The 24554-nt window shown below is 44.9% G+C and overlaps 1 protein-coding gene and 1 long non-coding RNA gene across 10 annotated transcripts in view; both read right to left on the bottom strand.

Moving 5' to 3' along the window:
- Positions 1-393: 393 nt before the first annotated feature.
- The window catches only part of afdna (afadin, adherens junction formation factor a), a 91601-nt gene continuing 67440 nt past the window's right edge, over positions 394-24554 (bottom strand). For 5 of the 9 annotated variants that reach the window (XM_046372453.1, XM_046372455.1, XM_046372456.1 and 2 more), the window contains 15 exons: positions 21682-21747; positions 21497-21570; positions 19768-19886; positions 17647-17847; positions 16892-16983; positions 16466-16660; positions 16140-16287; positions 15445-15850; positions 15012-15265; positions 14689-14903; positions 14371-14550; positions 10690-10824; positions 7394-7928; positions 3014-3098; positions 394-2420 (listed from right to left, as the gene is read on the bottom strand). In XM_046372453.1, the coding sequence (XP_046228409.1) occupies positions 2264-2420; positions 3014-3098; positions 7394-7928; positions 10690-10824; positions 14371-14550; positions 14689-14903; positions 15012-15265; positions 15445-15850; positions 16140-16287; positions 16466-16660; positions 16892-16983; positions 17647-17847; positions 19768-19886; positions 21497-21570; positions 21682-21747 (2862 nt within the window). In that variant the 3' untranslated portion in view covers positions 394-2263. Of the gene's footprint in view, positions 2421-3013; positions 3099-7393; positions 7929-10689; positions 10825-12419; positions 12585-14370; positions 14551-14688; positions 14904-15011; positions 15266-15444; positions 15851-16139; positions 16288-16465; positions 16661-16891; positions 16984-17646; positions 17848-19767; positions 19887-21496; positions 21571-21681; positions 21748-24554 lie in introns of those variants that run through there. The other 4 variants (XM_046372458.1, XM_046372461.1, XM_046372457.1 and 1 more) reach the window with 3 other exon arrangements.
- Positions 8978-10683, bottom strand: LOC124050191. Its single transcript, XR_006841579.1, has 2 exons — positions 9968-10683; positions 8978-9899 (listed from the first exon to the last, which is right to left on the bottom strand). It is a non-coding gene; the product is annotated as an uncharacterized LOC124050191 (long non-coding RNA).

Genomic DNA, 24554 nt, shown 5'->3' with positions numbered 1-24554 from the left:
CCAGCACTGGAGGGCACTGATGAGCCACGATTGTTTTTCACAGGAAGTCCTGTATGTGGCACTGCTGCTCGAGGCTTCGTCATCCTTAATCATTGAGCCAGTGTTTCGCGGTGTCTGTTTACAGTCTTGAGTTTTAGCTGAGTACTTTTTGAATGGGAAACTAACATCCCAGCACACGAGGCACAGTGACGACTGTTAAACCAGTGAGAAAATCGCTTTCTCCTCTGCCGGACAGCATGTGCTCCGTCGCTGTGGAGTCTCCGGGTCCCGAAACCGAACCGCAAATCTGCCCGCTCAGAAACGGCAACAAAAATGTTTAAACGCGAGCGAGACGGCCCACCGCACGGAGTTCATATTTTTAATGTAGTGACAAAATACCACACGTCCAGCCTGCACTGTTGAAAAATCTGTATTTATTAATGATTTACAAAAGGCTAAACATGAAACCATTTAAATGATTCAGTTCATTTTGAAACCTAAAAAGGAGGAGGAGGAGGAGGGGTTGTTGTTGTTGTTGTTGTTGGGGGAGGGGACAGGAGACACACCTGTTGGTCACTTATTATATCAGCGTCTTAACTCATCATGTAGAATCAGTTTTAGTGGAGGCTCCTGGAGAGAAAAATAAAATAAATCCACACACAGGATGGAGTCACTCAAACAAACTGCAGAAGAGAGATACATTTGAAACGTCACTTATTGTTGACTATTTATTTTAAAACTGAGTGGGGGAGGAGTGGGGGAGGGGGGTGGCACACCAGGGGGGTTGAAGTGCGTTCCTTTTCTACATCAGCAGAGCAGCAGCGGTGGTGAATGTGATTATGGAAATTGTGTGTCTATATATTTGTACAGTCACAATTCTGTCACCTGGACTCCAGTCCTGAAAAACACGTGGACCTTCTCCAACTACAGCTGGTGTAAAAACAGAACACCTTTCTGTCTCGAACGCAGAAAAACTGATCATCACCACAGAACGAGAGGCCCCAAATGTCCCAAACTTCTCAGAACAGTTTGCAGATACATTTTCAATATTAAAAAAAAAAACAAACAAAAAAAAAACAACTTTTTGTGCAAGTGTCTTTTTTTCCCCACAAGGTTTGAAATAAATATCTGTAAAGCAAACAGGAAGTAGAGAGAGTAGTGTCTTTTTTGTGAAAACCAACATTAATCACATCGTGAGTGAAAGAAATCATTTTTCTGGTTTGAATCGATCAAATTAATCTCACACAACTCTGCAAAGAAAAAAAAAAGATTATTAGATTTAAAATCAAGTAAAATTAAAGTTACCTCATACTGGGGCCAAAACATCTAAGAAAAAGATAAAAATGTGACTCCACTGAGCAGCAGGGAAACAGTCCAGTTTTAGCAGAACTTCCTGTTGGGTTATCTATCACCAAAATGCTGTTAAATCACATTAGTTTTGCAGTTTTTAGTAGCCTGGCAGGTTTCTACAGTAGTAAAAGAGTGAGACAGTTGTGGACCCAAATATTTACAGTAACGTTGTGCACTTAAAGATCCTTCTCTGGAGAATCTTTCAGAGTTCATCTAAAACATCACACACGCGTAAAAGAAAAGAAAATCCCATGCTTTCTCGCTACGGAATGAAATAACAGTGTTTCCACTCACTGAGAATTTAATTTTTTGTTTTCAAAAAAGAGAAAAGAAAAGTTAAGATTGGTCTGGAGCTCGACCGCGGGCGTTTCTGCTGGCTAGAAGGAATTTAAAAAGTGTGAAAGCAACATGATGCAGAAAAAGAGCATAAAATAACACCATAAAATTGTTCATGTTTCAGTGAGCTAAAAAAACAAACAAAAACAAACCAAAATTAAAATGAGAACAAACCTTTCTCCATCCCTCACCCCAAGAACCGTTTTATAAACAAAAATATATCCCCCTCTGTTGTGTGATTCTCAATTTCTCACTAGATACAATTAAAACTTTTTTACAGTGCTTTATCATTATATATCTTTGACAGACCTTAACGAGGGCAAGAAAGTTTTAAGCCATAAATGTCTCTCCTATTGCAACGATATAGCTACGTCAAAAAGTGAATGGTCCAGTTATTCAATGATTAAAATAAAAAAAGTAAGGGGGGGTGGGGGGACAACAGCACAAACAGGTGGAGACGGTCAGTGTTAGGGAAGCGAGCGCCGGCTCTCTCGACCCGTGGGGGTCGCGCCCCCCCCACCCCCTTTCCCAGGAGCACCTTAACATGGCAGCGGCGGCGGCGTCGTCAAGGTGGCGCTGGGAGGCGAAAGGCTCGGGTCTACTGCTTGGTGTTGAGCTCGTTCTCCAGCTCCATGAGTTTGCGTGAAGCTTTGACCTTGTTGGAAACCTCCTTCCCCTGAGAGAAGAGACGCTGGCGCTCCTTGAAGGTCAGACTCTCCGGAGCGCCGCTGGGGATCGAGTTCTCCTGCTCCTGACTGCAGCGCGCACACACACACGCACGCACACACACACACACACACACACACGCGCACACACACGCACACACACAGCAGTGTCATCAGTACCAACACCACACCTCTTGTTGGTAGAAGCATTAAGCTCCTGTGTGGCTTCAGTAATCTTTGCACTTAGCTTAACGATGCTGTCACTCGCTGTCAGACAAAGAGGTTTAAAAACAACTAAACAATAACTGTACTGACTGAAAAGGTGTGTCACAGAAGGTGAACTCCTGCCGGCCACACCACAATCCTCTGGTGTGTGCACTTTTAACCCTCCCATCGTGTATAATCCTCCTTTGATCCTAAAAGTCTTCGGGCAGGCAACAAGCTCTCCAATTACAGATTTATAATAAAGAAGCCAGTAATAAACAAGAGAAACGAATGCGCTTAACATTCAAAGCTTTCTTCGAATTTTTGTCTCCGTCATGTTGTATTGACTGAGTGCGATATTCAAAGTGTGCCCACAGAGAAGTCAGAGAAAGTTTCTGAACGTTCCTCCATTCGTTACTCATACAAAAACTGGCATTTTTGGGGGGTGAATCTGCTGAAACCAGAGGATCGACTCTCACCTCTTCGTCCATTTGTCTCGCGGGTCTTTGTAGACTTCTCCTGATCCTACAACTCCTGCTGAGTTTCCAGTGTACGAGTTAAATCCTGTCGACGTCCAGGAGCCGCACAGCAGACAGACAGAGCAGTGAGACATGAGTCAGCATCGTTCACATACGCCTTTCGTTATCGGAAAACATCTGAGACAGAAGCTGCTGGGTGACGGCTGTCAGGATCTCCGCTACGCCTCCCGTTACTCCCAAAACTGAAGGAACTGCAGGCATTTGTGTGTTTAAAGAAAAAAATCACACAGAAACTCTATTAAAACCTGCGTATCGTTTCCCCGTCACAGTACTGACTATTGATCGGAGACCCTGGTCGCCAGTTAACCAGCAGCTTCTCCAGTCGACATCACTTCGTTTCCCACAGACCAGCCTGAGCAGAAGGAAGGAAGGAAGAGAGGGAACAGGATCTGGAGGAGCGTTAGGCAGAAACAATCAGATCTCATTAAACTAGAGCAGCGAGCCGAGAAAAGAGAGAGAGACAGCGTTAAGAAGCTCTTAAAGGGCCATTCCAAAGCAGCAAATATGGTCTGTGGAAGTGTGGGCGGGCTCTGCGGCCGAGGTCACCATCAAACGTCTCACTTTAGGAGTTTACGGAACAAACAATTTTTTAGACTCCAGAAATTTGACATCCAAATCACAGCAGGTTTAGTGATAAGAATAATAACAAAAAACAACATCCTGGGTGATGGAGGGCTCTGTTAAAGCCTGAGGAACTAACGTGAGGAGGGTGACCCCGACCTTTGACCCCAGAGCACATGTTAAACAGTTGGCTCACGTGTCCCCGTGTCTTTCCAAACCTGAGCGTCATCGATACGTGAGCCACAAGTCTGCAGGTTTTTATTTCCAAACAGATACGACAGCAGGAAGGAAAAGTGATGATTTAAGCCTTAAATGAGCCACCTGCTCTTATTCTACATTTCTCTTCCTGTCAACAAATCCAGTGGAAAGATCAAAATCCACAATCAAATTCTGATGATTATTTGGCAGTTTGTGGTGCTCAGGAAATGTTCACAGCTGCCCCTCTTGTTGTTATTGTGAAGGGAATAAAGTGGTTTTGGGGGACCAGCGTGTCACCTGATGCTGTAATACCAAACGTGGCCACTAGTCCAACCAGCATTGTTGCTCAGTACGAACTCACCAGGGCACCAAATGTGCTTTAATGCATTACTGACAATAGTCCCTAACAAGCTGAATTTATGGGACATTTGTTAAAGATTCACAACCAGATGGGACTGAGGACCTGTGACACACGTGACACAGTGAGGCCAGGGAACTTACACATTATTATTACATTATTAGTTTTAGTTTTTTCACTGGGATTTGTTGACAGACGAGTACAAAACACCACCAGCGTTTTCCAAAATTTCAAGATGCGTTTAAATTGAGAGAATAAAATCCTGCAGACTGTCTTCATGGCACACTCTGACACCACAGACTGGATCCAACCAGCTCCTCTCTCTTGTGCTAATCAGCACCAGTGGTTGAATCCTACCAGGTGCCGGCAGGACGTAGACCCTGAACATTTAGTCTCGACTTGGGAGTCCAAATGCATGTTGGTCTTTGGGTTTCAGATGAAATGGTGAAGGGCTGTTGGTACAGTTCAGATAGAGACACAGTGACAGGGTGTGAACCCAGACAGATTCATCCAGCTGGCAGCTCCGCGGTCCTTTCTTTGGGTTTTAGAACACTAAAGCAGAGAGATCTGAAGTGTACTTTGGGCCCGGATCAAGCCGGGTCCCAGCCTCAGACCACATAAACACAAACTGGCAGAGAACAAAGTAACCGCAGAGAAACAACCCTTGTTCAAGGCCAGTAACATTCCTCTGTGGAGCCAAAAGAGATGGAAAATTATACTTCTGGCACTGCGAGTGAAAATTCTTAAGATTCACAAAAATAAGTTTTCAACTGGCTTTTGAAGGATTCTCAAAGGTTGTGAATGTTTTTCTTTTACTCTGGTTCAGTTATTCTGGAGGCCAGTGGAGGCTAAAAAAACCCAATTGTTTTTTGTTTTTCTGTAGCAACACAGACTCTGGGGATAATCGAGTTTGTCCTTCCTTTGTAGCTTCCTCCAGTTTGTGTCTCCTGAGGCAAACCGGGGCCAGCGTTGGGTTTTTCTTGCGATTTTGCTCTGATTGCAAAAAAAATATCTGCGCTTCAAGAAGAGACTGAACTTTTATGGAAGCCAGGCTCAAGCTTTCAGGAGCTGCCAGCTGATCAAATCACACTTGCTGTACACATTTGGAGACTCGTGTGTCAGGGAAGCCAGAGACTCAGGTGGCGTCTGGTCACCTGAACCTGCTGCAACGCCCTGTGGGAGTTGTAGTAAGGTTTAGTGAAGCAGCAGCGTCAGACAGCAGAGACGCAGGACCGACAGGCGAGATGAAGGACAGCCGAAACAGGCAGACGACACAGCACATGTAGGGAGTAGAATGAAGCGCTTCGGGAGGGCTGATTAACAGACAGACCAACAGTGACAGGCAAAGTGGGGAGAAGGCAGCAAAAATAAGACATAAAGACAGCAGGGTGCAGCCTGGTGGAAGCTACGCACAGGCAGCAAAAAGCAATAGACATCAAGCCGGTTACTGGGGTGAGCTGCTGGCAGCCAGAGTGCAGTGTCGTGTGTTTATGGTGTGTGTGTGTGTGTGTGTGTGTGTGTGTGAGGAAACATGCAGATTTTTATTTCTTTAATGAAGGAGGTGGGGTGGGTGAGGGAGGGGGATGGGGTGAGGGAGGGGGGTGTTAGTGGGATGTTTTATCAGAGTAAATAAAAAAAGGTCTCCATGAGGTCCTGGATGTGTTTTAGTATTCAATGAGCAGCGGGGGAGCTTTATTTTGAAGGTGCAGGCAGTCGTTTCCTGATGTCCCGCATTCTCAAACTCTGTTTGTCTGCGGATGTTCAAACTGCTGGGAATTTAGAGCTTCACGTATGATACGGTTTTATTCTAAGACCAAATGGACACAAGTTTGAGGCGACATTTAGTTCTTAATATCTGAACCCTTTAATTAGTTAGCTGTAAATGAGGTGAGGGACTCCTTTACTTTACTTTAGCGTCCTTTAGGGGGTCCTCATACAGGATGAATTTCATCATCACTGTTACTTCCTTTTCTGCACAAACAGTACCAGTTTGCCCCAACAGCGTGTGTGCAGGGTGAAAATCATGGAGGGAAATTAAGGGAGTAAAAAATTCTCCCCGGCTGCCAACTGACTGCAGTTTGGCCTCCGACTGTCAGATATCACTTCCCAACAAAGAGCCCTTTTGAAGAGAACTAATGATGCATATCTTGACACAATATTTGACAAGGACAAACCAAGAAAAACAGCTCTTTAATATTTGGTCTGTGTTAAGAAAAACTACTTTTATCCCCATGATGAATCCGTTTCTTTTGTAATGAACCGTGGCCTGGTCGTGACTTCTAATATCTCACATATAAGCAGCTGCCACTTGGAGAAGCTGTGGTTTGAGCAGACTTGAGTTATACAGAAGCTCAGAGTTTTGTCAAGCTCGAGAGGCATTTTGAACAACCACAGACAAAAACTAAACAAAAGAAAAGAGGCCTCGCACTCCCTGCTGCTGTGTGAGTGTTTGGATGATCATGAAATGAGAGCTGATTCGTTTTTAATCGGGTGATTAATGGGCGTGAAAAGCCAACGATGTGTCTCCTTCCCCTTTAAAGCCAACACCGCTAAGCAGAGCCACGGGGCAGGAAGGGGGGCAGGCAGGCAGGCAGACTGACGGCTGGCCTCGCCCCCCTCCCCGTCCCCCAGTCCCAAGCAGCAACAAACCAGACACAAAGGAGGCGGCGAGCGACAACACCAACAGTACTATGATTGGATCTGATGGGTCTCAATCTGCAGCAAAAAAGGTGGTGGCGTGATTATCGATTGCTTTTTTCTGTTCGCTAGTGCTGATCGAAGGAGGGAGGGGGTGTGATTTGAGGAAGATGAGGAGGGGAAAAAAATTACCGGGTGACAGGAGGAGGTGTTTTAACAAACCAACATTAAAAATTACAAAAAAAACAAAAAAACAAAAATAAATTCTGATTTGCTTCACCACAGGGAGGAAAATTTCCACATATAAAATAACAAACATAAAGTGATGAACGGAAGGATTGACTGACGACAAAAAAAAGTCTGGACAAACATGTAAAGAGGGGGAAAAAAGTAGACGGTGGAAATGAGAAGGCAGAACACGTCTCTACTGAAAAACAAGGTAAAAATAAACACAAAACTAAACTAAGAAGGCAGTAAATGAAGAGATGAGTGAATGAGAGGGAGGTATGGGAGCTGCAGGGGGCGCTGTGGCGAGCCTGACTCCTCTCTCCTCTCTCTGGGTCTACCTTTAAAGCCTCCTGGGGGGATGGAGCTGGGTTTGGCAGGAAGGGGGGGGCCTGTACTGTTGGAGTTGTTGAATGGCGGTTGGAACGAGCCAGACAGGAAGATGCCGTCAGAAACGGGGCGGGGCTTGCGCGCAGTGGGCGGCGGCTGAGGCTTGTTGTTATTGGGTGAGGCGGAGGCCGGGAGGTCGCCGTACGACTTCCGGGTCGCCGACAGCTTCACCTGACCTGATTGGCTGCCGCCGCCACTCCCTGCGTCCTCGTCGTCTTCCTCATCGCCCGTGTAGGAGACAAACTTGGCGGTGTAGAGCGTGTCGGGGGAGGTGACCTGGGTTTTGAGGTAGGAGGTGTTTCTCTGTGGGGGGGGCGGGGGGGTGTTAGTAGGGTTGTGGGGGGCAGGGGGTTGGTAATCCCGGGGCAGCGGGGGCCGATACAGACCGGCCGGCTCGTCAGGCGTCAGCAGCTTTCTCTCGGCCTCCTCGTGCTGCCGGCGCCGCTCAGCCTCCAGGCGAGTGTAGTACTCCTCCTCCTGTCTCCTCTAGGGGAGGGACAACCTAAGTTAGTAAGCTCCACTGTCATTGGCTCTCACCTCAGTGCTGGACACTAACTGGCTAATCAGCTACAGATACAGCTGGGAAACTACTCAGCCACAACCCCGCCGCTACTACACATGAAACCACATCAGTCTGACACGGTTCTTCTGGACCCAACTACACCTGCTCTAACAGTACACATTCCACCATGTTCTACCAATCTGATACACATCACAACTGTTCCTAGATCAGACGCCTCATTCATAAAGAGGTCTAAGGAATCAAACTTTAACTTCAGCCATGACTTAAGCGGAAACCTACAACAGAAAGATGTTTTCAGGGCTGCATTGTTTTACTGAAAGGTCGAGCTGCTGATTATGTGTTCATGTTAATGTTAATCAATCGAAAACAGCAGCAAGTCCTCACGTGACTCCCTTGGCGAGAGTGGATCAATCGTTTAATCAGCAAACTGTCTCAGCACAGATTCCTTTTGCTCTGGTCTGGAAGAGGAGGCCACTTTAAAAATGCCAACATAATCACATCTGATTCAGCTTCCTAAAACAACTTCATACTGTCAAGAAAAGAGACCCCATCCATTAAAGTAATATGTTGCATATCGGAGTCAGTCAACAAACCAAAAATCCACTCAGCCGGGTCTAACGTCTCCACTAATCTGAAGATACTCCGCCCTACCTAAAAACTGAATCCGACACTTGGCTGCAAACACTAAACCCGCCCTGCTTCCTGGACCACCCTGTCAACCACCGTCTCCCCTTCCCTCATGGCTGTGGGCGTGCATGCAATGTGTGCACAAAATATGTGTCCAAATGCGCCTGGCTGCTCTGTGTATCCTCGGTTTACACGGTATGGTTTTGTGGCTAGGTTTCTGATTCAGAAGCCCACCCTGTCTGCAGTGTATCTCCACCTCAGGCGGAGGGAGGCCTGTGATGGTGCACATGAATCTACACTGCAGGAATGTGTTTGGATTTCTGGGTTTGGAGCTCGACCAGCTGCTCCGCATCACATGTGCTCAATCTGGATGCTTCTGATGACAGGAGGGGGGTTTGTTTGTTTTGGTCTGTTTCATGTGTTGAAGGCTGAATGCAGCCGAGATGGTTTACGTCCTCCGAAAGGAACCCAGCGGCTGAATCTGAAGAAACTGGGAGGGAATAGTGGATGTGTGGCGGGTTTTTGAACGGTTTTATGAATATGTACGGTATGGATGACTGAGGGTGGGAATGAGGCAGGTGGGTGGGTGTACATTACTGTGTGTGTGTGTGCATGAACCGGTTGTAAAGCATGTGGTTTCTGGGGAAAGTGGGAGGGTGGGCGGCATTCCCTGAACACAGTTTCTAGAGTGATGCTGGATGGAAATGGTAACAAAGAAATACAATAAAAAATTAAAAACGTCACAAAATCATAACTGCCCCCCCCCAAAAAAAGCTGAAATAACTTGACTTCCTGACACACACCAACAACAACAACAAACTGATGGGAGTCCCATGCTTCGGGTGGGTGGGAGCACATAACATGACACAGCAACACGTCACATAGGGTGGGACGGGTGCACAGAATGAGGACATGCAATTGGACGTCTTCATAATAAACAAACAGCATCAGATTAACAGTCTTAAACATAATCTCTTTCTCACAGTCACTACCAAAATATTCAACAACACCACAACATGTACAACTTAAAACCTCTCTGTGACATATTTCTTTCTTCCTTTCTTTCTTTCTTTCTGTGGAGGTGTTAGCTTCAAGTTTTTAAACAACCAGCGGTGAGATCGGTGGTCACACAGGACAAATGCAGTCACAACACAATGATGAAACACTTTGAGTATGTTTGATTTAACACACAGGACAGAGATGGGTGGGTGGGCATCGGATCAGACCACTGGTCATTTAAAACCTCCAAAGTACAGATTAATGGAAATATTCACACATTATGACATACAACAGCCTCTGCACACTAGCTGAGTGCTCCGTGTTAACTGGGTAGCCTGGTCAAAGGATGGAGCAAACCAAGATGATTACAGCACACGGCATATGGAGAGGCTTCAGGACGTATTAAGACCACTTTCTTGCTGTATGGACATAATAGCAGTAATAATTCTGCACTGAATAAACCAGATTCTTCGTTCCAAATTGAGCTTTAAGTATCAAGAAAGTATGCACCAACTGAAGGAGTCTGAATATTTTTCACAGTCGCAGTTCGTTCTAGGGTTGGACCGACAATTATTTTTTTTTTTATACATATGGGTGAGTAAATGTCATCTATTTTTAATATCAGAGAGATGTGGATGCAGTTTAGGATTTGTAAAAGACACGCACAGTGTTTTGATGTATGTAAGAATGTCTTTTAGCAGATTTTACCACACTGATTTTAATTACCACAATCTATTTAAACTCATAAAAATCTCTCAGTGATCGATGTCAAGCTACAGTCATTTCACTTCATCTGTCTGAAAAGTGCGAGATATGCAGTGGAGTTAATCTACTTTGTTTTGGCACATACTTTGATAGTCAGGAAATGTGATGCAGCGCTGAATGAAGGTATAAAATATATTTTAGGGGCTTTTGCAGCTTGAAATAGTGAGGAGTCAAATTAAGAGGATATTGTGATGCTGAATGATGAAACAACTCCAAGGGGTCCAACCCTGATGCATTTCCTGTTTTATCCTTTGATATGAACCTCAACATCCTCAACATCCTACGGTCATTTATTTTCATTAACTGTGTCGTTTGGCAGACAGACCGACCGACCTTCTCCTCGGCCTCTCGTTTGGCTCTCTCCTCCTCCCTCCACCTCCTCTCCTCCTCCTGCTTTACTCGCTCCTCCGCCTCCCGCTTACGGATCTCCTCCAGCTGCTGCTTACGCCGTCGCTCTTCGTCCTGCAACTGATCACACACACGCACACACACACACAGAGAACAACATGCCGAGAGGCATGCAAAGACAGGCACACATGCAAACAAGGAAACAATTAATACAACATGAACTGAACGTCACTCGTACACAAACTCTGACAACGTTTCCACATCGTGAGGCTCTGCTCGTCTGCTCGGACACTAATGTACACTAACATGTTGTGTGGTAGTTTGGTTTGTCTCACAGGACTGCTCCAGAGGGGAGGAGCAGTGTGCACTGCAAACACACAGCACAGGCAGGCAGGCAGACACACACACACACACACACACTGCGGGACATGCAGACAGCAAAACAACGGCGGCCCGACTTTCAGCTACTTGAGGTGTTTTTGATTTTGTCTGCCTACCAGGAAAGCAGGCGGAGGAGAAGAATAAATCGAGCGTCCCTGAAGTAACTGCAAGCTCAGTGGGCTGCTGCAGCAGTGTGCTGATAACACCACCATCCCAGCACAAACCCAGTGGGATATGGAGACGCACAAAACAAACAGACCCCTTTCTCTGGGCTGGATGGTGATTAAAGGGGAAGTTCAACCAAGTTACAACATATATTTTGCCATTTACCCCTGCAGGGACCGACCCATGCAGAAAGATGACATGAACAAAACTTTCTTTAACATTTACTTTAACATTTTTTAACATTTACTTTAAGATTAGATTTACATTCTATACTGTCAACAGTTTATGTTTAATTTTATTTTACATTAATTTATTTTTTATATGTTTATTTATTTCATATATTTTAAATATCATTTTACAGTCTTATTTGTGTTTTTTTGGATTTTACATACTGATTCTTTTTTATTGGCAATAATTTATTAATATATATATTTTGTCTTAATTTTATTATTGTTGGTCTTGTTGTGAAAATGCCTCTGGCTGGTAGCACTTTTGCTTTGTTTTGCTTGAGATATTTTTCTTGAATATACTTTCTCCAATAATCTCCGTAGTGGTACAGAACGCTACATGAAACCTGCACCAATAAAACCAAATCTAACCGAAAGGTAACAACAACAAAAAGCAGTAAGTGAGAAAATATGTGTTTCTGTTTTGGTTGAACAGGTCCTTTAAAAAAGAGAACATAAAGAGGTTCAGCTGGTCACACACAAATGGATGGATGGATGGATGGATGGATACCACATCATGATGTGGCCCTGCACAGGCACACCGCTGGGGGCTCACAGGACTATCATGCATGGATCTCGACCTGGACCCCCCCCCCCCCCCACACGTGATGCATTCAGCCATGCAGGCGCCACCTCAATATGCACTCAAAACATCACTGCTGACAAGAATCACACGACCTCAGCTCTGCTACTCTGTAAGCTCATAAACAATTGGTTTTCTGTTGCTTTAACGATCCAGTATTTCGCCATTGCTAAGCAGCAGCTTCACTTGCCGTCCCCCAGCAGTTGTTTTGAGTGGACATCGAGATGGACAGCTTCCCCAGCCAAACAACATCAAGCATCCCAGGACGCCCCTCTCCATGACTGGCTCCTCCTTAAGCTTAATCATGGCACAGCCCTGCCTCCAACCCCAACTCCACCCCCCCGCCCCCGATGAAACGACGACTGTAGCCCAGATGGGTGGGGAGAGACAGATAGGAAACACGGGCAGGTGGGCAGCCCAGACAAAAAACAGGAAGTGATGTAAGGGCAGGGAGAGGATACTCGTCATTAACAGGAAGAACATACCAAGTCTAGAACAGAGATAGCTGGGACAGCATTCTGCTGCTGAAGAGGAAGAAGAAGAAGAGAAGAGAGAGTGAGAGAGGGGACAGATCGGAGGGGAGGGAGGAAATGGAAAATACCCAAATACTGAAAAGGTGTGGAGGAGATATCAATAAAACTAAGTTAGCAAAATGAGGAGGGGATTTGGGAGGAGGAAAGAGAAACTACGGAGGAAAAACACAGCAGAAATAAAAGAAGGGAAGGGGGATTACATACAGTAAAGTGAAAACAGTTTATTTTTCTCCACTGTGCTGATTATTGGCTGTCCTGCAACTCCTTAATCCACCACATCCAAATCCACACGACCGCCTCACCACATCTTAAAAATATGGCTCATGAATTTAACTTCTTTTTTTTTGTTTTTGTTTAAAGAAAGAAGAAAATTTGGAGCAAATGCACTTTGTTGATTTTAAGGTTATTGTTATTTCTTAATTATGTCAAGTTCTTCTGGCCGTCCCAACCACATTTTTCTCTATCCACTACTCCTGCATTACCTGTTTTGTCTTCCAAATACAGACTCACAATGAATGGTGGTGCTGGAGTAAACTGTTGAGGGGCCTTTTTTACTTTTAATTCAATCACGGTCACAAAATAAACAAAAACACTTAAAGCCTTGATTCAAATTTGTATTACCCAAATCATGAAATCCCATATCCCATATTCCCTCTGGGAAAAAGTTGTGAAATGTTTACCGTCAACTGCAGCCAGAAAGAGTTTCAAAACAGGAGTAAAGTACTTCATTACAGAACAAAAACAACACAATACCCAACCAACCACATCAATCCACACCCTGACTGATTCAACACCTTTCAACCACATCCAACACGCAACTACGGCGCACAGCTGCATCCACCAGCACCCACCCGCATGCTGCTACTTCCCTTCATACTGCACTTAAGAGCAATAAAGAAAACGCTGCTGCACAGCAATTAAAACGTATTGACAGAAAACTTTTGGGAGCCATTTTAGTATTAGCTGTTATAACCACAGTACCGCCAGCCTCAGCTACTCCCCTACATGCTGTGGTCCTGGTTCTGGTCTCGCTTGCTTCATGCATTCAACACTGCACATGCTGCATTTGCATTACAGAGGATTCAATTCTGACTTCATCGAAAGTCTTTAGCGAAGAGCAGGACCACACATTGAACTAGCTGCGAGTCAAGCTGCTGTGTGTTATCAAAGCAGGACGCAGCTGTCTGCTGTACATGGTGAACTACTATCTCTCTATGAGCACATGTGCTGAGTGCAGGAAACCCGAATCTACAGGAAGCGTAAATCACAACATGTTCAACACATTTGTAGCCTTTACGTCCAGTTGGATCTATACCATGTGAATGCAGCATTAACAATGTTCTCGCCGGCCCGCCTGCCTGCCCAAAACCCTCCCGTCCACCCCTCAAGCCAATCAGATTTAAGCAGCTCAGCATGGCAAAGCGATGACAGAAGCATGTTGCAGATGCACATTGCAGGACATGTGGCAGTGGGAGCGCTGCCACAGAGGACTTCATTTCCCCTTTGAGCATTTGAGAAAGTTCTCTTTCCCCCCAGCAGTTTTCTGTGGCTTGCCCTTCCTTGTGCTCTCAACTACGGATCTGTTTCTCAGCTGTGAACTGATGGGCATGGGAGTGTTTTATTTCTGTCAAACAGCCTCTGCACATGAGTTCCTGTGCCTCCATTTCTACATCTTCCCTACTTCGTTCAGCACTTCCTATAAATGTTGAATTAATTTCTCTCTTCCCTCCACCGGTCTCTTTATCTTTTCTTTTCACCACCAACGCCCCCATCTCACCCTGGCTCTCTTCTCAGCCTCCAGCCTCTGCATGATCATCATGGTGTCCACGTCCTCGTCATCCTCCTCCTCCTCGTCTTCGTCGCTCTGCTTGGACTCCTGCAGTCGTTTCTGGAACTGCCACTCCAGCATCAGCTTCCTGAGGCGGTCGCTTTCCTCCGCCGTTCGCTCTGGTTTCGCCTAGAAAATAAAGTGCGCTCAGAACTGGATTGGGTTGCTATTTGTAAATCCATCGCTGAATTTGTGTTTTAATTCCTTCCAAAACTAAAATGAAAGAGGCAAAAGCAAAACCCTCGGAGCAGAGCTTAAACCGCCTACCTGGAGCTCCTGGATCTCCTTGTCCAGCAGGTCGACGATGTGAAGCTGCTGCTGTTTCTCGGCCTTCTCGCGGGCGTCTCGTTTCCAGGGGTCTGGAGACAGACTGTCGCTGGACGTTAGCTCTTCCTTACTGATGGTGATGTACTGTAGGTCCCGTCTCTCGATGGTCCGTGGCTGCTGCTGTGGCAGCAGCTCCCTGATCACCGTGTCCGTGCCTATGAGCACATCACATTTTATTTATCATCTAAATGTGATCTACAATTGGTCTGCATGGAAAAACATTATCTGAAACATTAAATATGAGAAAAGTTCTGACTTGTTACCTGCAGGGTTGGGCGTACTGACAGGAGGAGGAACAGCTGACCGTGGCAGACTGGCCAACTTCTCCGGTCTGGATGGGGGAGGCTGGGGCTGAGGCTGTGGGGGGAGGTACGGCTGGGGCGGGGCCACAGAGGGCAGAGGGGGCTGGTGGTGAGGAGGAGGCATGGATCCGCCATTGTTGTGAGGTTGGACGGGCATGACGGGGTTGGCCCGGATCTGACCCAGTTTCCTCTCCTGCTCCCTCCTCTTCCTCTCCCTGGGAAATCATCACCATCATTATCAGGAATCAAAAATGAATCAAACCTATGTGACTGCAAAACATTAAAGCTGCATATGCATTTGTACAGTCCAACTGTGATATTAAAGTCTCAAACCTTTGTTTTGTAAAATTATTATGATGGAAAACTGAGCATAGGAATTCATAATAAACCCCACCTTTCCTCCTCCAGCCGAGCTTTCTCCTTCTCATACCAGCGCTGCTGCTCCTCACGTTTCTTGCGGTCAGCCTGCTGGGCCATCACAGGAGTGACGGCAGCGGGTGGAGGCGGGAGTGGTAGGTCGGGTTGGGGGTCATAGGGGTCGTAGGCGTCGGGGTAAGCGGCTGGTGGTGGCGGCGGAGGAGGAGGCAGGTCAGAGCGGGATGGCGGCTGGACCGAATGTGGTGGCACAGAGTGAGGGGCGTTGGGAGTCTTCCATCGGCCCGGCCCAGTCTTTTGGTTCTGGGTCTTGGTGGAAGAGGAGGAGGAGGCAGAGAAGTTGAGGTGCTCCTGGCTGGACGTGGACGACTCCAAAGAGGAGGACACCTGCGGCTGCGGGGCCCAGTGGTCAGGACCTCCTACACCTACAGACACGCAGAAACACCCAGGCACACATTTTATCATCCCAACAAAAGAACTGATGACAAGTGATGCTATTTATTATCATTTTGCAGATTAAAAGCAAATGAAAGCTGAATTACATATTTCAATAAATATATATTACATAATCATTAACAGTAACATCAAATTTGATTACATTTTAGAGGAACATTTGGAGGCTAAAAACCACTAATCTGTTACATAATCCTCATAACAGGTGCTTCTGCCCCGTTGCTGTCCTCCTCTCTCTGCCTCTGTCTCTGGTCAGCTTACCTGGCAGACCTCTCTGGTAATCGAGATCTCTGTGTTGGTAGTCCAGGTCCCGATGCTGGTAGTCCTGCTGATAATGCTGCTGCATGCGCTCGTCTGGCCTCAGACCTCCCGGTGGGGGGTACAACTCCTCCTGCGAGTGGTTAACCCGCTGTGACGAGACAAAAACATGCAATAAGAGACAAAAGAAGGTGGAGAGACAATGGACAAAGGGCGAGAGAGAGACAAGCAGGAACAATTTGCATGTGCTGGAGTTACTGAAGATATTTAAGCATATTTTAATGCAGAAACAGTCGCTGCAACAAGTTGATCGTCCGATTATGCTCTACCTGCATGCTGTTGTGGATGTTGTCGACCACAGGGAGGCGTTCTCTGTCCTCCATCCCCTGCCAGTGCTGTGAGGGCCCCTGCCCAGGACCGACAACCCGATCTTGGCTCTTCGAGGCCGGGATGGTGAAGTACTCCCTGGGGTAGGTCTGGGTGGGGATGGGGTAAGCCTCTGGACGGGGAGGGGAGGGCTCATCCTGCAGAATAACACCAGAAATTACTACACAGAAGGAAAATATCTGGGACACCTTCCTGGAGCGACACACGGTCTGGAGCCAGTCTGACTAATAACGCTCTGTGAAAAATGATTTCTCATTTCCATTCTAGATACCGTGTGTCCTCGAGTGTTTGCATCATTCTAGTCTCATCTGGTCTGCTGGAGCATTCCACATAAAGACGCCACCGGCTTCAGCGATGCGGTTACTTACATCTGCACACAGGTTTCCGGTTGAGACGGAGGTGATCTTAGTGCCGGGTCCACCGGGGTACACCGCTTTGCCTGCAGGACTCTGGCCCTGGTCTGATGATGGGGGCGGGAGAGAAGAGTGCAGTGAAAGGCTTTCAATAACAAACACAACTTTATTTAGAACTGAAATATTAAGGGAGAAAATGAGTCACCAACAAATCTCAAATTACCCAAAACCGTTACTGATGTGGTTTCAAAGATTGTTTGCTTTAGCAGACAGTGTAACTCCCAACAGTACTGTGGCCCTGTTTCCATATCAGGGTGGAGTACTTTAAGAATAACACCAACGTGTAGTTTTACTTTTCTCCCCCGCCCCCCATTTCCATTACTGTCCATGCCAAACATAAGCCCAGTGACTTGTTTACCACAGATACTTTCCATTCAGCAGGGTGTTATTAAACTAGTGGCTCAATGTTACCCGCATGACGAATGATTGAATTACTGATTTGTTGAAACGGTCAAATGCATTGAACAGGTGTAGTTTAGAAAGATGGCAATAATAATAACAAAAAAAAATCATTTTGACATTCAAATTGTGAAAAATACAAGAAATAAAGGAAAATAATTTGAATTTGATGGTTAAAACTAGCAGGGTAACAACAACAAAATCTGGATTTATCCGGAAAATAATTAGGTTTGACTTCATATATGGGCAGATGATGGACCACTAACACTGGGTCAGGTAGTTTTGGAAATCTCAGTGAGTAGCGGGCTTACTGGCGACGTTGGGGCTGGAGCGGTGGTCGGCACGGTTTTTGAGGAGTCGATCTTCGCCGCTCATCTTCTTTGGTTCGGGGTAAGAATCCCAGCCGGCCTGCGGGCTCTCCGGAGAGCCGTTCTGCACCGAGTTGTTGTACAGCTCGAAGCCTTCGCTCTTTGGTCGCAGTTTCCCGTTCTTGTCGCGGCCTCGGTCTGAAGCTGCACATAGATAAATAAATGATAAATGTGTGGATGTAGAAATGAAGGGATGAAAGAGAGAGAAAGCGTGTTTCAGATAAACAAAAAGACTTTTTTTATGGTTATTCTGAGAATATTTGTCTGTCCTGAAGTCTGTCTTAGACTATGTTTTAGTTTGATTAAGTGACATTAAATTGGGACTCAAGTTGAATTCCTATTTGCTCACACAATGCGTGCAAAGCATTTTGTGGATAATCAAAATTGTATCCCTGGTGCGAATGAAAACGTCATGAGGAGGAGCTGGTCTGGTTATCGTTGTGGTTGCAGGGGTTTGTTTTGTTCTTGACTTCTTTCCAGCAGCCCAAGAGAAGCACATCCTTCTTAATGAAGAACCTCGCGATCATTCATCAGGTTCGTCCTTTCACTGAACTTGACAGCTTTCGTTCAGACCTTTGCAGCAAGTAAGTAAAACTGCTGCAGGGATTTTTTTTTGCAGAAAAACGAAGCAGCAACATGTCAAACCGCCATCACAATTTCATAACAAGGTCCATGTCTAAATGAGACTTTATTTGTCTCATGATGTTTAGAAAGTGTTGACTGCCTGCTTTCCTTCTCATGTGACAAAAGAGCTGACTAAGCCAAAGTTAGCTGTAAGCTAAAGTCCTTTTTCCTGAGGTGTTACATGCATCGTTGTCTAGTTAAAACGGGCATTTAAGTCGACTACCAATGCCGGTTTATCTAAAATATCTGAGTCTGAATCGTACCAACCTCTTCCCGGTCTGCGCAGTCACGCCCTCAGCCTGTGAGAATCTACACACGTCCGGTTTCCTAACATTAAGTTTACTGAAACGGCCAACGTCCTTCACGGCCTGGTGGTTAGATTTCACTGTCTGAACTGGAACACACTGTGGTCGAGGGAATTTGGGAGAAACACCCCTTTAGCGTCATCCTGGACCACAGACCGACCCAGCCAGAAGACTTCCTTAATGAATCTAGGGTCACATTCCAGCAGACAAAGACCAGCACACAGCCAGTAAACCCCATCCCATGTATGTGTGTGTGGACACACATGCAGCTCACACACACACATATCTGGCTGTGGCCACAAATGCTCATTATATCCTTCAGTCTGCTAGCTGGATTTTTACTGCGCTACAGAGAAGACAAGCGAGTACACACTGAGCAAGTCTGCTTCTCTTCTTTCATCCACAACACCAAATTACTGGCATTAACTAACAACAGTCCATTCATAACGGCTATTAAACTGCAAAAAAAAAAAAATCTGCAGGGCTTCAGAAGCCAAAGATATGAATGCGTGACCTTTTAAAAGACTGAATTTAAGATTTTTTTCATGTTCTTGATTGTGAAATGGTACACAGTGAAAAACAGATGACATGTATGATTTACTTCCACTGTTCTGTATTCAAAGTGGGCCCAGTTTCATTCATGATTAATATGACAGTTGTTTGATCAAACAGTTTACTTACTGTTGGTTCATTTTCTATTAAATATACAAAAACAGATAAAACAACCATCACGGTTATTTAGATCACAAACCAAAAAACGTTCCATCTTTAGTACGAGGACATAAAGAAGAGAGAGAGAAAATCTGATTATCATTTTTGCAGATTAACTTTTTCTGTGTTCAGTGTTTCTGCAAAAATATAAATCACAATGCACATCAGCAATAGTGAGCTCTCCATAATCATCAAGAAAAACCGTTAATTTTTTTTTTTAAAAAAGAAACAAACCTATATTTCATACAATAATTTTGTTGGTTCCTGCATTAAGTCCATCTTACGTATTTTCATCATGTCAGAAGTGTAGAAGAGAAACTGTAAAGTGAGACGATTGCTGATGTTATGTCAGTATCAGAGCTCGCTGAACACTTTGAATGTGTATGTGTGTGTGTGTGTGTGTGTGTGTGTTTGGTGCGCTCACCTCGTGGCATCATGGGGCTGGGCTGGTTGAGCAGTGTGGCCAGTCCGTGGTAAATGGCTCCCTGCTTGGCGACCTCCAGAGTCACAACTGAGCCCGTCCTCGTCATCAGCTCGGCTGCCCTGAACACGCAGGGGAGAGGGAGGATGAATATGAAACCAATGCACACCACCCACTACCTGAAGGTGCTGGGTGATGGGAAAAGGGTATGATTACACCCTCAATCCACTTTGTCATACATATCTACATTTGTACTGCAGTAAACAACAGGAAGGAGTCCCGCTTGGTGAAATGCCAGACACTAAAATGCACGTAGGATGTTGGTGTCTTGATTTTTGGTAAAACTGTTTGCTCGATTTGATAATCAGCTGTCAAAATATTTGATTATCTTCTGCTGATCGACTAATCAGTTCAGCTCTACTACAGACTACAGTGCAAGTGCACTGCTTACAAAACTACTTCATGGGAAAACTCTAGAAAAGCTTCTGTCTACTGGCATCCAAACACGCAGAGAAAATAAAGTGGAAGGCCGTCATTATGAACCAGAGGAGGCAGAGATTATATTTGTCAGTGCCAGAGACTCACTTCACTTTGATTTGGGCTCGCAGTCGTGCTGTGTCACACACACACACACACACAGCACCCATGTTCTTTAACAGCCACATGTGCACAGGGCTTTAACCAAATCCTATAAATAGCTGAAGGGCAGATCACACAAGGTAATGAGCCGTGTGTGTGTGTTTGATTGGATGGAACTCGGGGAATGTAACATCAACTGCTTGATGCTGAGCAGAGGAAAGCAGACTCTAAAGCCAAATCTGGAAATATAACAGGATTTGTCTTTTACATATACCAGATCTTAAGGCTGAAAAAAATCATGCTTCATCTTGAACCAGTCATGAAGAACATGTAGGAGGAGGAGGAGGGGAAATGACCACAGGATTAACACCATCCAGGAATTTGCAGGAAAATACTTTGTGAAATGGCCTGATATGATGAGCCGCTCCCACCTGCCACCTGCACGCTAAAGCAATTAAACAATTGATTTAGTAAATCCAGTTTGACCTGGTGCTGACACACAGCCAGCAACAACCCTGAGCATCAAGCCTGTACATGCTGAGGGAGAGGAATTAACAGGATTAATCCGAGTGGGGCGTTAGCCACCAAATACTTCACTGCAGTTTCCACAACACACACACCCTCTTCACGCTGGTGCCGTGTGGTACGGACATGTTGGACACTGGGTTTTTTCCTTTTCTTTTCTTTCTTTAAACAGATGGGACAAATGGGATGCTTCAAAGCGAGAACCTCAAGGCCGTTTCAACTCTGAGGTTTGCAAGATGTGGTTATACGGTGTCACGCCAACACACGATACTTAAACTTTTCAAATGTTTTCAATTCTCAGAACAGAATTTAAGTGGAGTTTCGTCATCACTTGACCATAAAATGCGTCAATACTGTGCGGTAGGTGCTCGAGCATATACAGAGGAAAACGTCATGTGCACCCACATTTACTCTCTGGTGTCTCACAGAAAGATGACAGGATGCCGTGAAGATTTAATCATCGTTTACATTTGTGAAAACAGAAATCAGCATAAGACACAGAACATTTAGAGCTGGCTTCACATTATATGATTTCTGGGCACTGAGGCATTAAAAAGTCTCTTCCAACGCACTGAAGCTGCCAAAACATTTTAAAAATATCACTACTAATTGGGCCGCTGGTGTTTACCTCTCTTGTGACAGGCCGACCAGACTGCGCCCGTCCACGCTCAACAACTGGTCCCCTGCCGCCAAACGCCCGTCCTGTGCGAACACAAACACAAACACACACACACATCACAGCAATGAGTTACACTGTGTGTTTTTCCCCTCAGGATTTTCTGTCATGGCTCCACTTTCTGTAAGAAGACTGACCACGTCAGCTGCTCCTCCTTTGACGACAGACTTGATGTAGATGCCCAGCTTCTCCTGACCAGCACCCTGCCGAGAGACAGACACAGAGATTAAACCTGCTGTACGTGAGCCAGCAAAAAAGCATTTCAATATTCATTTCATGATTAAAAAGCACACACACATAAGCCAAAATAAAAACAAAGAATCCAGATTAAAGAATCTCGTTTCGACCCCAGAGATCAGTTGGAATATACACGCGCTGCTGAAAGAAGCGAATGCGGGTGTGTCATGAAAAGTGCTTGTTTTTCATAGCAAGAAAACATTAAAGCTCACATAATATTGTTTCCCTGAGAGTGCAGTGACGTCTTTGTGGGCTTTAAAGTGATTTAACGTATACTCATGTGGCTCACATCTAGAATAAGTAGTAAGATCAGGTCAGGAAGGTCACTGTGACCATCTCAAGGTCAAACCAGCTGAGACAGGCACCGGTGAAAGCCCGCAGCACTGAGTGGATGTCTGGACCAGAAGGGAGTCCTGCACCACCAGGAGTTTGAAAACACATTCATACAAAACTATTTAAGAGTGGCGACATTGAGCAGAGCAGGGTCGGATTGGAAAACTTCACTGTTTCCTCAACGCCAGGCCTCTTTTATCTGAGGTGACAAGTTCAACGACAAACTGAAACTTTTCAAGACTTTCATACAGAAGCAGCAGCAGCCAAACAGATTCACGAGTGTTTCTATTCTCTGCGTCCTTGCTCGTATTCTAGTTGTCTTTGTTGCAATGAAATATCTCCACGGGAATCTGTAGAGATTTATTTTGTGTCATAATATTTACTTTAAACCAAATCCTTTCTTTACCAAGTAACAACAGAACAACAAAGAACAGACGGACAAACAGATAAAAACTGGAGCAGAAACACTCACAAGGCAGAGCTCTCTGTGTGTGTGTGTGTGAGTGTGTGTGTGTGTGTGTGTGTGTGTGTGGTTCTCTTGTGATGCAGGGAGGTGATTTATAGTGCAGCAAAGCGCTGGCACGTTATCAGACATATCACATGCTTTCTTCTTTGCCATCTTGGCATGTTTACCCTTTGAGTTTGTGCAACAGTAGTAACAGAAACCAGAAAAACATTTCTTTATAGAGACACTCTGCTGTGCTAAATATGAACCTGACAATAAGGAACAACTTCAAAAATGCAGAATCACTTTATTCCCTTCAGACTTGCTTACTATTGAAGAGAGACCGAAGCATAAACAGAAAACTCACAGGTTCAGATGGCAAACTCACTACCCAGACGTTAAGAATCGCAGCACGTCTATAAACTCCCTCATAAAACTGTGGAGTGGATTAAAAGACTCCTAATTGCTGCCATCCGTCAGACATGTCAACGTGGCACCGTGTGTGTGCGTGCGTGTGTGTGTGTGTGTGTGTGTGTGTGTGTGTGTGTGTGAAGCCACATCTCGTAAAGCAGAGGCAGGGGTTACACTCAGGTTAATAGCTCCAACTGTGTGCAGTGTAGAAAATAAAGACACAAAGTGCAGCATTTCTCCACTGTTCACCGACTTAAATGTAAGACTTTTTTAGACCGTTTTAATCACATGGTGAATGCAGTTTAATTCATTTTTCCACTGTGATACCAGTAAAACAATCACTGAGAACCAGTAGGGACAAAAAGACCTACAATTATTTATGAAGTACATAAATTTAAGTACATAAATTTGACAATACTTCCCAGCTGTATATAACAATAAATCTCATAGATGTAATAAATAAAATGATGTAACCTGGACCCCGATAAGCAGCAGGAAGGAAGGATGTTATTTTTTTGATTGTTTTTATCATTTGTTTAAAAATACATTGTGCATATTCTGAATAGTAAAAATCTGAGGCTTAGGGTTTTTCATGTAGTTGGAAACAGAAGTTGAGAAAATCACACCACAGGGTCTTTTCAGTTGCTTCAGGATCAGATCACATGATCATCATCAGATGGTGTTTGCTGCTGTACTGTTGATGCCAAAATTTCAATTTTCAATCCATGTGATACAATCAAAAGCTGCAGAGCTACTAAATGGACCTTATGACGAGACTTTCTTAAAGTAAAAATCTCTAAGTGAAATTTGGATGGTAAAAACACAATTTCTGCCTCAGACCATTTGTTTTGAATTATTTCAATTACCCTGGTCGGAAACTAGCAGCTGATTTGTGTCTTCACAACATTTTTCCCAATCATCTGCGCGGCTTATTATTGGCTCATTGCATGAGCACTTTTGTTTGCTGTAAATTGCAGCGATCAGTGACTTCCTGCAGCAGGAAGCAACTTTTGAATATGTCAGAACAAAAAAGTTCAAATAAGTTCAAACTGATCATTTCATTATACAAAAAACAATGAGCTTTGTATCGCCTCCTCTAAACAAACACGTTCCCGTACTGTCAATTTGAGGCACACATTTTTGCCAAAAGCGTTTTGAGTGTGGGCGAAAACATTTTATTGAAAACCGGAGTTTGGAGAAGAATCATTTCAAAAGTTAATAAGTCATTTTTCCTGGTAGAGCATCCTTTGAGTTTTCCACCCTCTGATTTTCCAGTCTACTAATCTATTTTCTATTTTATGAACTATGCCAATAGAGATACATTCTGCACTTGCCGTGTCCTCCATCACACACTCACAGAAGTGTGTCCCAGTTTCTCCTGCACACAAAGAGCCATCGGGCCGTCAAACTATTTCACCCACAATGTCTCAGCTCTGTCTGTATGTGTGTGTTTTTCTGTAAGTCATAATGAGGCTGGATTCATGCAGGCATGAATTTCCTGTGAGAGAAGAACAGTGAATCATTCTGACTGTTTTATGTCTGGTGTACATTAGAGAAGACATTAAAGAGCCTCTGTTTGAGATG

This window comes from Scatophagus argus, chromosome 19 (genome assembly GCF_020382885.2).
Source record: "Scatophagus argus isolate fScaArg1 chromosome 19, fScaArg1.pri, whole genome shotgun sequence".
Classification (NCBI taxonomy): domain Eukaryota; kingdom Metazoa; phylum Chordata; class Actinopteri; family Scatophagidae; genus Scatophagus; species Scatophagus argus.
Note: the sequence above shows the minus strand (reverse complement) of the source record. Positions and strands in the feature narration are given on the sequence as shown.